Genomic DNA, 17,559 nt, shown 5'->3' with positions numbered 1-17,559 from the left:
ACCCAGTAATGCTTCAAATCAGAAGCATGTACACAACACTTCAGACTTCAAAGGTGGCACAGCAAAGTACTTATTTAAGGAATAGGTGCAAACTTCTCAGGAACAAAACATTGTGTCTCTGTACAAGTGGGCTCTGCATAAGCATCTTCTTGTTGTCTGTTGAATGCTTAGTTTTGCTGAAGATAAATGACACCTTGCCCGAACATACAACTGAGCCCAATGCATGGAACATCCTGAACAAAAGTTTTTGCCATCTGACAAGATTGACGTAATGCTAACAGTAGAATTTTGTCCACACATTAAAATGTCTAGGACTATCTGCAGAGGAACTGATCACATGTGCTTCAAGAGACAGAACTTGGCTGGACATCAGAACATTATCAAACAGTAAACACACCAGTCTGGACAGGCAGCCTGTCGTTTCACGCTTTGTAAAAAGTGGTCCTGGCGTTCAAATACTTCTGAAGAAATTCTCCGAGACAGAATAATTACATCAAGTTACAGTGATGAAAGAAGAGGAACAGTACAAAGCACATTTTGCTGAACATGGGAGGAGGGATTCTATAGGCAGATTCATTGCCCATCTTCCATTTCATGAAGAGTTAAATCAATTGAATGATTCTTTGCACACAGCATCAAAATGCTTCTCTCAGACTGAACAGAGACTAGCAACACTATCAAAGTGTGAGGAAAGCTACACAGAGTTTATGAGGGAGTGTGAAAACTTAAAGACATATGGAACCGTTTATCGACAATGAAGAGCCTAGCTGGTCAAACATCGTGAGTGTCTGCTGCAGACATGCAAGAAAACAGCCCTTGGGGGGAGGGTAAGCTGGCTTGAAGAAAAAATCACTTCAAGGCCTGTGCTACACACCTCTTAACATTTCTGCATCTGAGAAGGTGTCACAAGAAAGAGCTAAAGTTCTCTGTCACATCAGTAGAACAATCCAACATTAAGAAAGCATCAACCAGCATTTCATTTCATTCTTCCAGCATCACCATAGTTTGATTGTAAGTTCCACTTGAAACAAATCATGGGATCATAGATCTAACAATCAAAGTGTTTACTATGCTGACTTGCAATTTGAGGCTTGCTTGAAATCTTGCCCACTCACAGATCTATCTTACAGTCCTGCTAAACCCCAAGGCCTCACCCCAGGTCATTTCCTTATTGTAACCATAGTCAACTATCCCTCAGCCAGATAAAGGTACAGCCAACATGAGCTTCCAGAATGAGATTTTCACTCTGCAGCGGAGTGTGCGCTGATATGAAACTTCCTGGCAGATTAAAACTGTGTGCCCGACCGAGACTCGAACTTGGGACCTTTGCCTTTCGCGGGCAAGTGCTCTACCAACTGAGCTACCGAAGCACGACTCACGCCCGGTACTCACAGCTTCACTTCTGCCAGTACCTCGTCTCCTACCTTCCAAACTTTACAGAAGCTCTCCTCAGCGCACACTCCGCTGCAGAGTGAAAATCTCATTCTGGAAACATCCCCCAGGCTGTGGCTAAGCCATGTCTCCGCAATATCCTTTCTTTCAGGAGTGCTAGTTCTGCAAGGTTCGCAGGTGCCTAACGATACTCTCGCTGCTGCAGGTGTGAGAACAATGATGTATGCAGTCTCCGCCAGTTTGCTGTCATAAGCTTATGGCCTGCTCAGCTCGTATGCTAAACAATGACATTGAATTGTGAATAGTAAGTGATTCACTGAAGTCCGTTTAAACTCTTGGTCCTCCAGCAAAATGCAGGGTTTATATTTCTGTCTGCAGGCACAAACATAACTATTTCATGTCACATTAATGTCAAATGTGTATTTTTTTTTAATCAAAAAAAACTTTTAAAATGGTCACAGGTGCTAATTTTGTATGAAAGTAGCAGCTGTTTTCACGTTCTTTCTTCAGTTCATTCTAAGTAAACAGGCAAAAATACATCACACGTTATCTCTTCACAGTCCTATTTCATCATATGTCATAAATTCCCTGTTGTATATAACATGTCACAAAGATAAATACATTTTCTTTCACTAATTTCCAACTCACCTTTGAGAATCAGACATGTTTTATTTAATTTAGCTGTTATATCTAGATTGTCATTAACACACTTTACCCCCTGTACTTCTCTCTCATCCTCAGTAAGCTGAATATTTTGTGTAATGCTTTCAAACAGTGTTGTCTTTCTACGAGACACCTAATCTTCCTTCCAAATATTATTTCCAGTTGATGTCCGATATTCACAATAGTAATCAGTGACTTTCCTATGTGGAAGAAAGCAATATCAAGCTTAATGTCCCACAAATGTACGCCTTCTTAAATGTAGAGGGGTCTTTGAAATGAAGGCATTCTGTACGCAAGTTCACAGGGGTCACCACTGTGTACACGATTTATCAATGGACTTAAAATGAAACTACTCTATCAGCAACAGCAATACTGGTGTATTATGTTACATTAACAACACATGCTATATTAATCCATATAGAGATAACCACGCAATGCCAATTCACCAGCTAATAAATACATCTGCATAACACGGACAATATCCAAAGTAACCAGATTACAACAACAAATTCATGAGATGTGAAACTCCATTAGCTTATTGTTCAATGTTTTCAAAACACAAGGGTATGGTAATCACAAAAGCGGTTTGCTTAGCATCACTTGTCTCGTAAGTCATCGTCAATTCTATATAAATGCTAATTTTCTAACCTTAGCCCGAGGTATAATAAACTCACGAAGACATGGGTTTCCAGAAATGTCATACTTTCCGGGGATTACATGGGAACTTGCATGAATCATCGCTGCTAGTTAATATGTTTCACACAAATTTTGTTTTATGTTTGAAGTCTCCTATCAAGAGTTTTTGACATTAACAGGCATTACGCAACTGAACAACAAAAAATTTGGACATCTGTACTTGCTGTTCACACAGCATATCTGAAATTTTTCCATACCTCGGTATACCCCACCGATTCTACTCCTCCTCAGCACAAAAGCCACTGTCACTTCCCTCACCTATAAAAATCACAACATAAACATTTGCATCCAGATATTTTTAGCGGAAAGAAATAACACATTTTGCTCGTGATATTTTCGATTGTCGATTCACCATAGGATGCTAGTTGGGAAAATAGCTGGCAAAAGTATGGTAAATGAATAACTGTACCACGTCGTTGTTACTATTTAGTATTTACCTTTCATTTTGTCTTTTCAGAACATAACATCGCAGATATTCTAATATTTTCATTCGAAGGAAAAATGTTTCTACTGAACTATTCGTAATTGACTGGTTAATAAATTCCATTTAATGTGTCTGAAGTCATATTTTCTTATGTACAAATACAATTATTACAACATTTTTGGGTAATTGTCTATTGAACGTCCGGGCCTCTAACGACGTATATCGAATGTGCGACTCGATGTCGACTACATGATTCTGGTGGCGCGAATTATGATAAACGTGTAGTGAGTTGCCGAGGGAACATAGTTCATAGCTATTACAGCGCCATCTATCACAAAGAGAAAAAAGTGGTCCAACTAAAACATTCATATTTCTTTATGTACTACACGAATATGTAATAAAAAATGGGGGTTCCTATTTTTAAAAAACGCAGTTGATATCCGTTTGACCTATGGCAGCGCCATCTAGGGCCAACCATAGCGCCATCTGGTTTCCCTCTTCAAGCTAGACGAGTTTCGTTCTATTTCTTTTTTTCGTTTGATGCTTATTTCGTGAGATATTTGGCCCAGTCACTATCAATGGACCACCCTGTATGTAGTCTATCATGGTATGCGTTGTCTATCATATAGTTTAACAATGACAAGATGTTGGTGTGATTCATTACTCACACAGCTGGCTGGTGGTACAGTTGCATTGAAATTACAGAGAACAGTGACATTATTATAATTATTATGAGAGGTATAGAAGAAATAAATCACAGTTTGTAGTAATCTACATATTGTTTTTATTATTGAATGATCTTACCTTGAATGCAATACATCTGGGGAAAAATCAACAGACTCCATCTTCACCTTCAGTCCTGTACAGAATTTATCAAATAAAGTTTGCATGTACGTTTGGAATTCAGCTTGAATTTCTCTCAAACTTGTTGGTTTTCCTTTGGTTTCTTTTGGCACTGTATTGAAACACTGTTGTACATAATCAGCATACATACTTTTCACTTGCAGATAGTACACAATATCTTTGTATGTATGTTGAACATAATGAGCTATCCGTTCACTCTTTCCAGCGCAATGGATAGCACCATCCACAGGCCAAACACGTTTATAATGGTGGAGCACTTTAAATAAATGGACCGACCACTTGATCTCAGCATGAGTGCAGTACCATTATAAAGTAATGTTATTGATAGTGTCAGGCCACCACTGCAAATCTCCGGTGGAGGGTGGGACAGACCATACTCTATGGTCATCTTCCGATTAATGTGGGGCCCTGCATTACACAGTTCATCCCATTCTAACTGTATAAAACTCACATTAACACCTCTCGATGCATTTTCAATCTCTGTCACAACAGATTAGTCACTGTCCACTGATGCTTTTATGCCAATATTTAAACGCTTTGAGGCGCTGGTTGTTACATTATAACTTGAACTGAATAGATTTAGAGCATTCGGAGGAACTGACTGTTTCTCACACACCACATCTACACATTGTCCTTGCAGTAACACCAGACTTTTGTGGGATGGTGCGTATATCAGAGATCAGTAGTAACCTGCATTGTGTGGGGTAGAGATTTAGGGACTGGCTGGGTGTCTTCATTGCACAAATCGACGACTGGGATGGATAACAACAACACATTGCGCAGCTCCAAAATGGCAGTCAGATGCACTGCAGGATCCTATGCTGTTGCAGATTCCAACAAGCTGCTGGCTGCCACTGCAGCTGGTCTGGTCATGACGGAGGTTGCTGTAGGTTCTGACAACCCAGGTGGTGCTGCTGGTCTGAACAAGCAGGATCCCTCTGAACAGAAAAGTAGAAGAAACAATAAGCATCCACAGACAAAGACATAGAGTTGAACAGAGAACGACTATGTGGTGTAACAGTAGCAAAGACATGTAATGAGAACTTACTCTGCCACTTCTTCCGCAAGATGGAGGTGGACGAGGATCTCGGCTGCTGTTGACATTTCATGGCTAGTACTATTCCACTGACTGAGTCTGGTGCACTGACCCATTCCGACTGGCTGTAGCATTCCTGCATTCCTATTGGCCCACCCCAATTTCCAGGTGAGGAGGACAAAATGCTACATTCCTATTGGCTCCTTGAGACAGAGCAAATCCCACTCCAAGCGCCATCCATGAAGGTTTTGTGAACTAGCTCAGCCAGTCTGGGTTATTGGTGAAGAATGCACATTCGTCTGTTAGACATATTGACAGGACATTTCAGAAAAGATAGACAATACCAGCACAGACAGTGATCTGCACAGGTTGCAAAATGCATTTGCTGAAAAGTATTCTTCTTACACTCATCCATTATCTTTCGTTTCCATTCCTCATTAGAGAGCTGTGGATGCAGTCCTCATCTAGGTGCTTGCAGGTAGTACACCAATTAAAATTCTCCCTGCTCGTCACCAGCATCTCCTCAGTTGAACACATTCTAAACAAGATGACTACATCAGAGCAGATGAGTGTCCCACCTCTTGCGCTGTGAAAGACTGAATGGAATTTTCATGAAAGATCTATAGTTCCAGCACAAACTTCTGTCAACATGAGTTGTGAAATGTAGCTTCAACGTAGCCCACTGCATCTTCTATATTTGATGAAACATATTCTAGTTACACTAATCCAATACCTGTATGGAGACTGAGTGTTTCCTGCTGTTTCGAGGGGCAGGATGGTGGTGGAGGTGGGTAACGTCATAGGAGTGGGGGAAAGATGGGGGAGTTAGGTTAGTGGAGGTAACCCAATTGTCCTTTTTCCCACCAAAATTTCCCACCATTTCCAGTGGGTGGAAGGGTGTGTGACGCCATACAGGGAGGAGTCAGCCGCCATTTTGAATAAATAATCTCTCCCATAAACTTCCTAGCCCCACTATTGCTCTGCTAACTCATGTACTCACTCCACGTCTATGTCCAGACTCCGGGCATACGAATAACCCAGCATGACCAGTCTTGGCACACTCCTATTTTCTTTCTTCATCTCTCTCTTTCTTTCTTTCTTTCTTTTATCTCTCTTTTTTCTATCTCTTTCTTTCTCTTCCTTTTTTCCTTCTCTCTATTTTTCTTTCTTTTTTCCTTCTCTCTATTTTTCTTTCTTTTTTCATTCTCTCTTTTTAACACAAAAGTAAAGTCTCCAAGAATGCTTACTTTACAAGTTAACTTCATTCAGAACTTGGAAAATAATTTGATGTTCAGTACAAGATAGAAAAAAGACTCATTTCCAAACATTAGATTTATTCTGTTTGTCAATAAGAGGAAACTACATACACATGACATAAATTATATCCTTTAAATCTAGGAGATGACTGTCTTTAAAAAGAAAACATATGGAGAACATCATACATTCACAACTGTGAGTAGTAGGACAAAGACAGTGTTGTCCAGTCTGCATTGTTGCCAAATGTGAACAAGGCTGCAGCCACAGATATGGCAACATCACAGTGACATCATGGTGGGAAGTTCAAAGTTTGGCAGGAAAATAGGTCAATTAGGCTACCTCCACTGACCTAAGCCCAGGCCCCTTTGCCTCGCCCCTCCCCTCCCCTTTCCCAACTGGAAATTGGTGCGGAAAGGATTCAGTCTGTGCTGTGCTGCTGGATGGGATGTGTGGTATCGATAGCTACGATGCCACAACGTAGGTCCGCTCCGCTAGCCTGGCACTACGAGAGACGCCGACGACAGCGCCCTCTGGCCGGTGCTGTCGAGGTCTACGAGCTCCGTGACTGCTTCAGTCCATTTGATCAGGCGCAGCCAGCCAGGACACTTCGCCTCAGCATCGCGCCTATGTACAAAGTTATGTAATCGTTTATCACCTTGTTTTTGCTCCAGTAAACCATTTTCTAGCAGTACCAACTTGTATTACCTTTCCCCATTCCTACCCACATGACGAGGATGGGACTAAATTTTTTTTTTTTTTTGCCTTTCCTATCATTTCCTTTTTTGCTCGGTACTGCTTTAACTTTTTTGTGATACTCCTGTGTGTATGGGTGTTCCCACCATTCGCTATAAGGCTTTCATTTGTGTAAACCATGGCTTCGCCCCAGGGACAGGCTTTGCTGTCCGACCTTGTCCACTTTCAGGCTCAGCAAATGACGCAGCTGCTTGCTGCCATAAATGGACTGGCCACACAACAAACTGCAGCTACTTCGGCGCCGCCGTCGCCGACGGCGCCTCCATTTCGTGCCTTCAATCCTGACTGTGAGCGCTGTCCAGAATACATCGGCCAGCTCGAGGCACAGTTGGCAGCTTGCAACATACCAGGTACAGGGCGGCTTGCCTTTTTCACTGCCAACGCGGCTGTTGTGTTGTGCCGTGTGCCCGTGAAATTGTTTCCCACCACCCGCCTAGAAACTAAAACGTACGACGAAGTGATTGATGCCTTGAACTCCCACTTCCGTGACAGGGTAAATGTGGTAGCTGCACGTTACAAATTCTTTCGGCTCCGGCGTGGCCCTACTCAGTATAATAAATCTTGGTTGGCGGACCTTCAGGGACTAACTTCTGGTTGTGATTTTAATTGCTCATGTGGATATAATGATTAGATACGCTATTGCGCAGAATGTGGCGGATCACCGCATCCGCGAACAAATCCTCCGATTTAAAAACCCGTCTTTGCAGGAAGTAGTGGACTTGCTAGACAGACAAGATACTTCAGACATGGCTGCTTCCGCGTTCGAGGTGACCCCGGGTGCGTGTACTGTTAGCGCGGCACAACACGTGCCCTCCAAGCCAGCCACGCCGCGCCGCCCGCGCGCACGTAAGCATGGTTCAAACTAGGCAGCCTCTAACAAACTGAAATCATGTCCGAACTGCTTTCGTGCCCACCCACGGGACAGTTGCCCATCCCGTCTAGCACGGTGTTATTTTTGTAGTTAGAAGGGACATGTACAAGCTATGTGCAGTAAGAGAAACACTAATTCACAACTTGCCTCCCGTTCGCGTGCCTCGCGTGGGCGTCACCACAACGGAAACCGCCGTGATCAAGATTCACATCAGCCTATGGACGTTAATGCCATTTATTCAAAGCCTTCTGCTTCGCATGCTTCATCAGCTCGTCGTGTGCATCAAGTTTTGGCAGACACTTCCTCTCGCATTCAGAGCGATGCGAGGAAACTTTTTGTGACTTTGAACATTTGTTGACGTTCTGTTCGCCTGCAGCTGGACACTGGTGCTTCAGTTTCCTTACTGAACAAATCAACGTATGACTTCCTTGGTTCGCTCCCGCTTCGTCGTTCGCATTCCACGCTGACTGCGTTTACTGGACAGGGGATATCAGTGCTCGGCGTGTGTAGTTCGCAAACCACGTATGGTGCAACGACCCAGACAGTGTCTTTCCATGTGCTCCGCTCTAGTGATGCTAAGAACAATTTTGGCATGGACGCATTTGAACTCTTTGGCCTCGCAATTCAGGACAATGTACTTTGCATCAACGCTAGTGACCATGCAGGCAGTGTTGCCACACTGTGCAATGATTATGCTGAACTCTTTTCTGATGGCCTTGGTTGTGCCACAGACTTTGCAGCACATGTTGTAGTTAAACACAATGCCATGCCTATTTTTTCGGGGCGCACACCCGGTACCACACGCACTGCGGGACGTCATAGCCGCTGAACTTACACATTTGCAAGACAGTGGTGTCATTGAACCTGTTTCTGCTTCGCCATGGGCTTCGCCTATACTGTGAGTGAAGAAACCAAACGGTCGTCTCCGGATTTGTGCTGCCCTTAAGTCTACAGTAAATCCGCAGACAGTGGTAGCTACGTTTCCCTTATCGCGTACTGAAGACATTTTTGATAAGCTTGGTGCGGGAAAATTCATATTCCGCTCGACGAACAGTCGCAGTGCTATTTTGTGATCAACACCCACGTTAGCTTGTTCAAGTTTCGCCGCCTTCCGTTCGGTTGTGCTTCGGCTCCTGCTATTTTTCAGTCTTACTTGCAGCAGTTGTGTGCCACTGTCCGTGGTTGTGCGAATTATCTGGACAATATAGTTGTATCAGGTCGAACCCCTGACGAACATTTGCAGAATTTGCGTGCCTTGTTTACTGTACTTTTGCAGGCCGGACTAAAGTGTAACAGGGACAAGTGCAAATTTTTTCAAACTGAGATTCTGTATTTAGGACATGTGATTAACGGACAGGATATCCACCCCTCACCGTCACATCTCAGTGCAATTACAGACTTGCCAGCACCCAGGAACTTGAAGAAATTCAGTCTGTGTTGGGCAAAATCACTTACTATATTCGGTTTATACCAAATGCATCGCCTTCGGCGTAAGAACGTTCCTTTTGTTTGGTCTTCGGGATGTGACGCTGATTTCCACAAGCTCAACAAATCTGGTTTGTTGATTGATCGCTGTTTGATTCCTTTCAATCCCTCCAAACCAGTTGTTTTGGCTGTCGATGCATCTTCTCACGGCATCGGAGCGGTTCTCTCGCACCGCATTAATTCTGTCGATCGCCCGATCGCTTTTGCGTCCAAATTGCTGAATTCTGCCCAGCAATACTATTCTCAAATCGAGAAGGAAGCTTTAGCTATTGTATATGGAGTGACTAAGTTTCATGATTTTTTTGTACGGTCGTAAGTTCTATTTGGTCACCGACCATAAGCCTTTGACGTCGTTGTTCCCCCATGAAAGCCAGTTCCGGCCCGTACTGCACAAAAATTGCAACGCTGGTCTTTGTTTTTGTCCAACTACAATTACGAAATTTTGTTTCGCCTACGGCCCAGCATGGCACTGCTGATGCTTTGTCTCGTCTGCCTATCGGTCCTGACTAAGTGTTCGATTCTTCCGAACTGTCCTGCATGTTTATTGATTCGCAAGATAAAGAATTAGCTGATGGTTTTCCAGTGGATTTTCGTCGCATTGCTGTCGCGACAACCGCCGATGCTTCTTTGCAGATTCTTTTGCAGTATATTCGTACTCAATGGCCTCCATGTGCTACGCAGATTCGAGATTCACTCGTTCGACGTTACTTTGCGCAACGTCACAATTTGTCTATACACCACGGTGTTATCTTGTTACGACCTGACAATGATCAGTCTCCTCTCGTGTGGTTGTACCTCGTTCGTTGCAGCCGGAAATCCTCCGTTTGCTGGACGCTGGTCATTAGGGTACAGTGCGGACGAAGCAATTAGCGCGTCGTCACTGCACTTGGGTCGTCGCCGACAGACAAATTGAGAATTTGCTTGCTAACTGTCGCTCTTGCGCGAAGCATCAATCTGTTCGCCGCCAGCGCAGCTTTGAGTGGCCTACTCCTACTGTGCCTCGGGAGCGAGTTCATATGATTTTTCGGGTCCCTTCTGGGACACCCGCTGGTTGATAGTTATTGATGCGTACAGCAAGTTTCCTTTTGTTGTACCTATGTCCTCTACTACATCTGCCAGCACTATTCGGACTCTGATGTCTATTTTCTGCATTGAGGGCCTTCCTGAAGATATTGTCTCCGACAATGGCCCCCAATTCGTGTCCTCAGAGTTTGAAGCGTTCTGTGCTGTTAATGGCATTCGCCACCTGACCTCAGCCCCCTTCCGCCCCCAGTCGAACGGCGAGGCTGACCGCTCTGTGTGTCCGTTTAAGTGGCAGACGGGCAAGTTGCGCGCCACGGACTCCCGCGAGTGTGCGCTCTGGACTTCCCTGGCTTCCTGTCGTTCTCAGCCGCGCGGCAGCCGTTCCCCAGCGGAACTGCTACACGGCCGCGCCCATCGGTCGCTCCTGCAGCTATTGCACCCGCCGCCGCACGCTCTCGCTATTTCGCCTCGTTCTGGCTCGGCGCCGCACGATTTGGTGTTCTATCGCGTCTTCTCTGGCAGGCAGCGCTGGGAGCAGAGGCGCATTCTTCGCCAGTTCGGCCGCGCCTTATTTGCCATTTCTGGTCTCTCCGGCACTGTCAAATGACACCGGAGCCAGATTCGTTTGTGCCGTCCTCGGTTTTCTGCCGCCGGTTGTTTTCCGGCAGAATTGGAGGCTTCGCAGCTTCCTGCGCCACGGACCAGGACTCCACCGACGGCGCCTCCGCCGGGGGCGTGCCTCCGGTCGTCGCCGCTGCCGGTCCGGTCAGCTGCTCCGGACGGGCGCCTCCCGCCGCTGCCACGTTCCTCCGCAGTGCCAGAACCGATGGACGCTGAGGCTGCCGTCACGCCGCCGCCGCCGCCGCCGCCGGCGTCGCCCGCGGAGGTCGTTGCTCCGCCTCCTCCTCCTCCTCCGAGCTTACCCAGTAGCGGCGCGCGGCCTGGGCAGGTTTTCCGAGGGGCGTTTTCCTCGCCCCCTCGCGAGCAATTCGGGGTCGCGGGTGGACAGCGCGTCCTGGCAGTTCTGCTGTCCGGCCCTCAGCTGCGCCGCCCCTGGGTCCCTCCACCCGCCGTCAGAAACCCTACTCCACGACGGTGCGTCATTTCAGCAGGGAGGGATGTAGTATCGATAGCTACGATGCTACAGCGTAGGTCCGCTCTCTAGCCTGGCACTACGAGAGACGCCGACGACAGCGCCCTCTGGCCGGTGCTGTCCAGGTCTACGAGCTCCGCGACTGCTTCAGCCCATTTGATCAGGCGCAGCCAGCCAGGACACTTCACTTCAGCATCGCACCTACTTACAAAGTTATGTAATCGTTTGTCACCTTGTTTTTGCTCCAGTAAACCATTTTCTAGCAGTACCGACTTGTATTACCTTTCCCCATTCCTACCCACGTGCCGCCTTCCAGGTGGGATACGAAAAGATGGATGTAAGTCTTTATTTTGTATGCATTGTTTATTTAAACAATTTGAGTTGTCATAGACAGTGGCTCTATCCAGTGTGTTCACTATGAGATCCAGAGTCCAACCGACCCAGTTCACAACACTACCACCAGAGGGCTCTGTCGGCCCTCCGCGCCTCCACTCCCATGATCTAATTCGAGATGGCGGTCTGGGAAAAAATGATGGGGAAAGGAGTCAGTCTGTGCCTAGCTGCTGGACTGGGAGACGGACGTAATAGTTTACTGTGTGTACTGCATGTTCAGTGGATGATACGTCTGTACTGGAGAAAGAGGAATTTGATCGGTATACTAGGTGTAATCGTGCAGCTGAGGACTGTGTCCACAGCCACCTGCACGATATTTGGTAGGCAATAATATTTGGTAAATGTATGAAGAAGATGAATATGCTTCGTCAAATAATGAAGATGCAGCAGGATGCAGCTAAGTTACACTTCGCAACTCACAGTGATAAATGTGTGTGCTGCGACTGTAGATCATTCGATAAAAGTCCAGTCAATCTTCCAAAGCGCAAGAGGCAGGATATTTACCCCCTCTGGCACAAGCATCCGTGTGTACAATTGAGGAAATGCTAGTGATGAGCAGGGATGAATTTAATAAGTGTACTACATGCGAGCACACAGCTCGGGACTGTGACCACAGTCTCCTACACAATGAGTGGAAAGAAAAATAACGGGTGAGTCTGTGGAAAATACTTTTCGAAAAATAATGGCAACGCATTGGAATGGCGTGCATATGCATTTCAGTACTCACGCACATAGATGCTTGTGCTAGAACTGCCTACCCATAGGTGTTCACCTTGAGGTTTGGAGACCAACTGGCCTAGTTCACAACACTGTCACCAGAGTACACTGTTGTCCCTCCCCCCCTCTCCCCTCCTCTGACGTAATCCAACATGGTAGTCCGGAAAAAAGGGCAGAAACAAATAGGAGTCTTGAATCCAGTCACGTGATAGGCTTGAGACAATAGGATGACAGTATCTGGTGACGTCATCAGAGGGGACATAGGGCAGGCTCAGGCTCAGGAGCTCCGCGGCCTCTGTCTCACCCAGTCAGCCAGCAGCAGACGAACCGTGAAGTGTCAGCAGCAGTCCAGATCCGCCACAGCCCTGCACAACAGGGAAAGACAGACAGATAAGTATCCTGTATCACATCTCTGTCTGTAGTTAACAATATCATTATTATTATTGACTGTTTTCATGTCTTGGTCTGTATGTAATGCTTTCTCCTCCTCTTTGTTCATCAGTAGTTTCGAATTGTCGAAACTGCAGGGGCGAGCGCCAACGTGTCGCCCTTTGCCACGTCTGGACCTGCAGAAACTTCAGCTGCCATCTTGTTGAGACCTGCACCGATCTCTGGGCATGCGACAGCAACAACCTCCAGCGTGTCTGAGCCAGTAGCGACCATGTGGGATCCTTTAGCGCACATAACCCACTTTCTGGAGCACGACACAGAGCTGTTGTTGTCTGTCCCACTCATCGATTTAGGTAACGAGGATGGCCAGTCTGTTCCTAACGTTTACAATGCTGCTGGAGATCCTAAACAACAGCAAGATGGAGGTGAGTACCGGTCACCAACACACGATCCGTCCGTCAGAGTACCCCTATGGTAGTGCAGGAACAGAGTGCAGATGCTGTGGATAGGATGGTTCCACACAAAGTCCACTGGCTGGAGCAGGATACGGAGCTGTTATTGTCTCTCCCACTCATCGATTTGCGTGGCGAGGATGCACAGTCTGCTGCCAACACCTCGAATGCTGCTCGTGGTCCTAAACAACAGCAAGATGGAGGACAGTATTGCTCACCGACATAGTACCCATCCCAGCAGAACATCCCTGTGCTATCCCAGGGACAGATTGCAGATGCTGTGGATAAGAAGGTATCAAGTGTGTCCTTTCTTTTCAGTTGTACATACAATTTAACTCCTTATTGAACAAAACATCTGAATGTGGACATAGAAGCACATCACGACTGGGGCTTGCGTGTGAGAACAGAAACTGAAAATGCGTCGAAGGGTATTAAAGTGATTATTTCTGAGTTCGACTGGGACGTAATGTGTCATGCAGAGCACTAAATCAATCAGCAGATGACCATAGAGTATTATCCAGCTCATACCCCTCCAGACATTCTGGTATGACACTATCGATTACAACGGTGTATGATGACTCTGCACTATGTGCAAAATCAGATGACAGGAGTGTTTATCTATGGCACGCCTCAGTTATGAACTTATACAATGTGGATGCTGTGCTATGCCTTACATTGAAGACGCTGAGCCGTTGGTTGCCGAGCATAGGCTCGACATACAACTATGTTGTAAACTTTCTACTTGTGCATAGTGAACAAGTTGATGATTTTTAGTGGCACCTTTGTTTGCACATGAATATGTGGCCAAAAGAGAAACAGGTTGCATGTCCGTATGAAAAATTACAGTATTGTGGGCTACGCATCGGTTTGGAGGAGATACACACAGAATTTTTTGCACATCAAAAATCTTTATTTGGGAAATACTATACAGGTACAAAGAAGAAGATAAAGAAAGAGACTAATTACTTTTAAATACCGGTACTGCATCCGATGTACTAGATTTAAATAAAAAATGTGTATATAAAATCTCAAACTGTGTTTGTGTTTTATTTTATACCTCTCTCGTTATGGTCCGAGTATCAGATTTATTAGTATCATTATTTTCAGTACTGCACCTATAATAAAGCAGCAGCAGACAATTGCCTCAAATACCTCCTCACCAATCATTGTCAAAATGAATGATGAAGCTACTCTTTATGGGTAAAGATTCTCTGTGTAGCCAATATAGATCAGTTGGTTAAGTGATGGGGCTGTAGTGGATACACATACTGTTAGCATCCTTACAAGTGTATCTTTCTATATATGCCCATTACTTGTCAGTACGTGACGTAGTCGGTATCATGTTGGAATGGGTGAAACATTCCCGTCACAAAGACTTTGTTGTTGGTGACTGGTCCTGTGAAGATCCAAAAGAAGACCTGAAGAAGAAGAAGAAACTCCTTCCTGATAATATACGAGCAATTATTGTAGGTCCTTCCAATTGTGGCAAGACTAATGTCCTCATGACACAAATAATACACGTAGATGGAGTCCAATTTGAACATATTTGTGTATTTTCAAAAACACTGTTTCAGAATAAGTATCACCTATTACAGGAGATATTGTGCAGTGTAAAAGGTGTTAAATACACGACGTTCAGTGAAAGCGGCGATATCCCCCCCACTTGGAAAAGTAAAGCTGAACTCTGTCTTCATATTTGCTGATGTTGCTGTGGAAAACCAAGACCAAATTCGAAAATATTTCTGTTTCGGTCGTCATATGGGTGCTGATGCGTTTTATCTAAGCCAAACATATTCCAGAATTCCGAAACGGATGTTATGGATAATGCAAACCTCATTATAGCTTTCAAGCAAGACAATCTGAATTGGAAACACAGTTACCAAGCACATGTAGGAACTGACATGTCGACCAATGATTTTTTAAAGATATGTTCCGATTGCTGGAATCATTCACAGTATGGTTTTCTCGCTATTGGTAAAACGAGAAAACTGAATGATAATATGTACAGGAGAAACTTCCAAGAGTTTCTGTGCCAGGTAAGATAGGTGAGTACGTCAGTATACACTGTACCATGGACAAATTCGTGCGCACGTCTAGTTTCCAACCGAAGAGAATGGGTATACACAGACAGAACATTCGCTTATATTTATACATGGAAAATTCAGACTATCGTGCATAAAGTTGGAGGTATGCACAGGGGGTTAGAGACATATTGTCAGACTCTTCCGAGTATGATCAACGCATTAAATGAGTTAGTTAATGAAATTGGTACGTCAGTAACGGGCTTAACTGAAAAGGTTGAGGCTATTGAGGGGGAAATAGATGTAGAGCCCCTTCTTGTTGACAAGGGGAAAGGGGAAACAGACACAAATAAGAGAGAGAAGAGCGTATGTATAAAGCCTCGCGCTGCAGTGACGTCTGATTAGAATACACTGAGATGTCAATGAAGCAGAATGTCATTCAGGCACAGAAAGCCCTTCGAGAGAAATTATGGTTGCTAACATTAAGGTATAGGGATCGAAAGAAAACCCTAAAAGAGATATTTCAGCCAGTTACTGGATCTCTCTGGCAGTTCTCAGCAAAAACAAAACCACACTATTAAGATGGTGTTGCCACTGACGAATTCATTATCCATCATGCCACCTGGCCATGCAGATAGGATATTTGGCGTCAGCAGGGGAAGACCGTACATGCTGGGTACACAGCCTGTAAATGTAACTGATGACACAGTACAGATTGGTGATAGGCGCTTTGAGAAAACACCTGGCTTAACGAATCTTATTTTCCTAAGACCCACGAAAAAACCCATAAATTAGTCAGTTAATTATAGGGAAATATATCATGAAATACTGCATTTGACTGATGTAAGATCACAAAAACCCAGAGGAACAAGAAATATAAAACCAATACTTGATGGTGAAAACCACAACAACAACAGCAGCAACGGCGACAGTTTTGACAGTGAGCATAAAGCAGTGAACAGTGGAATCCTGCAGTATGTATACACTTCTGGCCATTAAAATTGCTACACCAAGTAGAAATGCAGATGATAAACGAGTATTCATTGGACAAATATATTATACTAGAACTGACATGTGATTACATTTTCACGCAATATGGATGCATAGATCCTGAGAAATCAGTACCCAGAACAACCAACTCTGGCCGTAATAACGGTCCTGATACGCCTGGGCACTGAGTCAAACAGAGATTGGATCGCGTGTACAGGTACAGCTGCCCATGCAGCTTCAACACGATACCACAGTTCATCAAGAGTAGTGACTGGCGTATTGTGACAAGTCAGTTGCTCGGCCATCATTGACCAGACGTTTTCAGTTGGTGAGAAATGTGAAGAATGTGCTGGCCAGGGCAACAGTCGAACATTTTCTGTATCCAGAAAGGCCCGTACAGGACCTGCAACATGCGGTCGTGCATTATCCTGCTGAAATGTAGGGTTTCGCAGGGATCGAATGAAGGGTAGAGCCACGGGTCGTAACACATCTGAAATGTAACGTCCACTGTTCAAAGTGCCGTCAATGCGAACAAGAGGTGACCGAGACGTGTAACCAATGGCACCCTATACCATCAAGCCGGGTGACACGCCAGTACGGCGATGACGAATACAGGCTTCCAATGTGCGTTCACCGCGATGTCGCCAAACACGCATGCGACCATCATGATGCTGTAAACAGAAGCTGGATTCATCCGAAAAAATGACATTTTGCCATTCGTGCACCTGGGTTCGTCATTGAGTACACCATCGCAGGCGCTCCTGTCTGTGATGCAGCGTCAAGGGTAACTGCAGCCATGGTGTCTGAACTGATAGGCCATGCTGCTGCAAACGTCATCGAACTGTTCGTGCAGGTGGTTGTTGTCTTGCAAACGTCCCCATCTGTTGAGTGGCTGCACGATCCGTTACAGCCATGCGATAAGATGCCTGTCATCTCGACTGCTAGTGATGCGAGGCCGTTGGGATCCAGCACGGCGTTCCGTATTACCCTCCTGAACCCACCGATTCCATATTCTGCTAACAGTCATTCGATCTCGACC

At 45.2% G+C, this 17,559-nt stretch overlaps 2 protein-coding genes across 5 annotated transcripts in view; one reads left to right on the top strand and one right to left on the bottom strand.

Moving 5' to 3' along the window:
* Window positions 1-3,124, bottom strand: part of LOC124802973 — a 74,256-nt gene extending 71,132 nt beyond the window's left edge. For 2 of the 4 annotated variants that reach the window (XM_047264067.1, XM_047264068.1), the window contains exon 1: window positions 2,949-3,124. The gene's annotated coding sequence lies outside the window, so the exon portion shown is untranslated. The remainder of the gene's footprint in view (window positions 1-2,948) is intronic. The other 2 variants (XR_007017174.1, XR_007017173.1) reach the window with 2 other exon arrangements.
* A 2,726-nt stretch (window positions 3,125-5,850) lies between these two features.
* Window positions 5,851-14,713, top strand: LOC124803477 (proline-rich receptor-like protein kinase PERK2). The gene is made up of 3 exons (XM_047264669.1): window positions 5,851-5,866; window positions 11,133-11,559; window positions 14,617-14,713. Exons 1-3 carry the CDS (start codon window positions 5,851-5,853, stop codon window positions 14,711-14,713), a joined length of 540 nt encoding a protein of 179 aa, XP_047120625.1.
* The last annotated feature ends 2,846 nt before the right edge of the window (window positions 14,714-17,559 follow it).

Source organism: Schistocerca piceifrons, chromosome 6, assembly GCF_021461385.2.
Source record: "Schistocerca piceifrons isolate TAMUIC-IGC-003096 chromosome 6, iqSchPice1.1, whole genome shotgun sequence".
Classification (NCBI taxonomy): Eukaryota; Metazoa; Arthropoda; class Insecta; order Orthoptera; family Acrididae; genus Schistocerca; species Schistocerca piceifrons.
Note: the sequence above shows the minus strand (reverse complement) of the source record. Positions and strands in the feature narration are given on the sequence as shown.

Excerpts from the sequence above, each read along its gene's own strand:
- LOC124803477 (XM_047264669.1), top strand. Across the intron at positions 11,560-14,616 it reads AGAAACCCTACTCCACGACG|TACTGCACCTATAATAAAGC; the intron begins GTGCGTCATTTC and ends CATTATTTTCAG.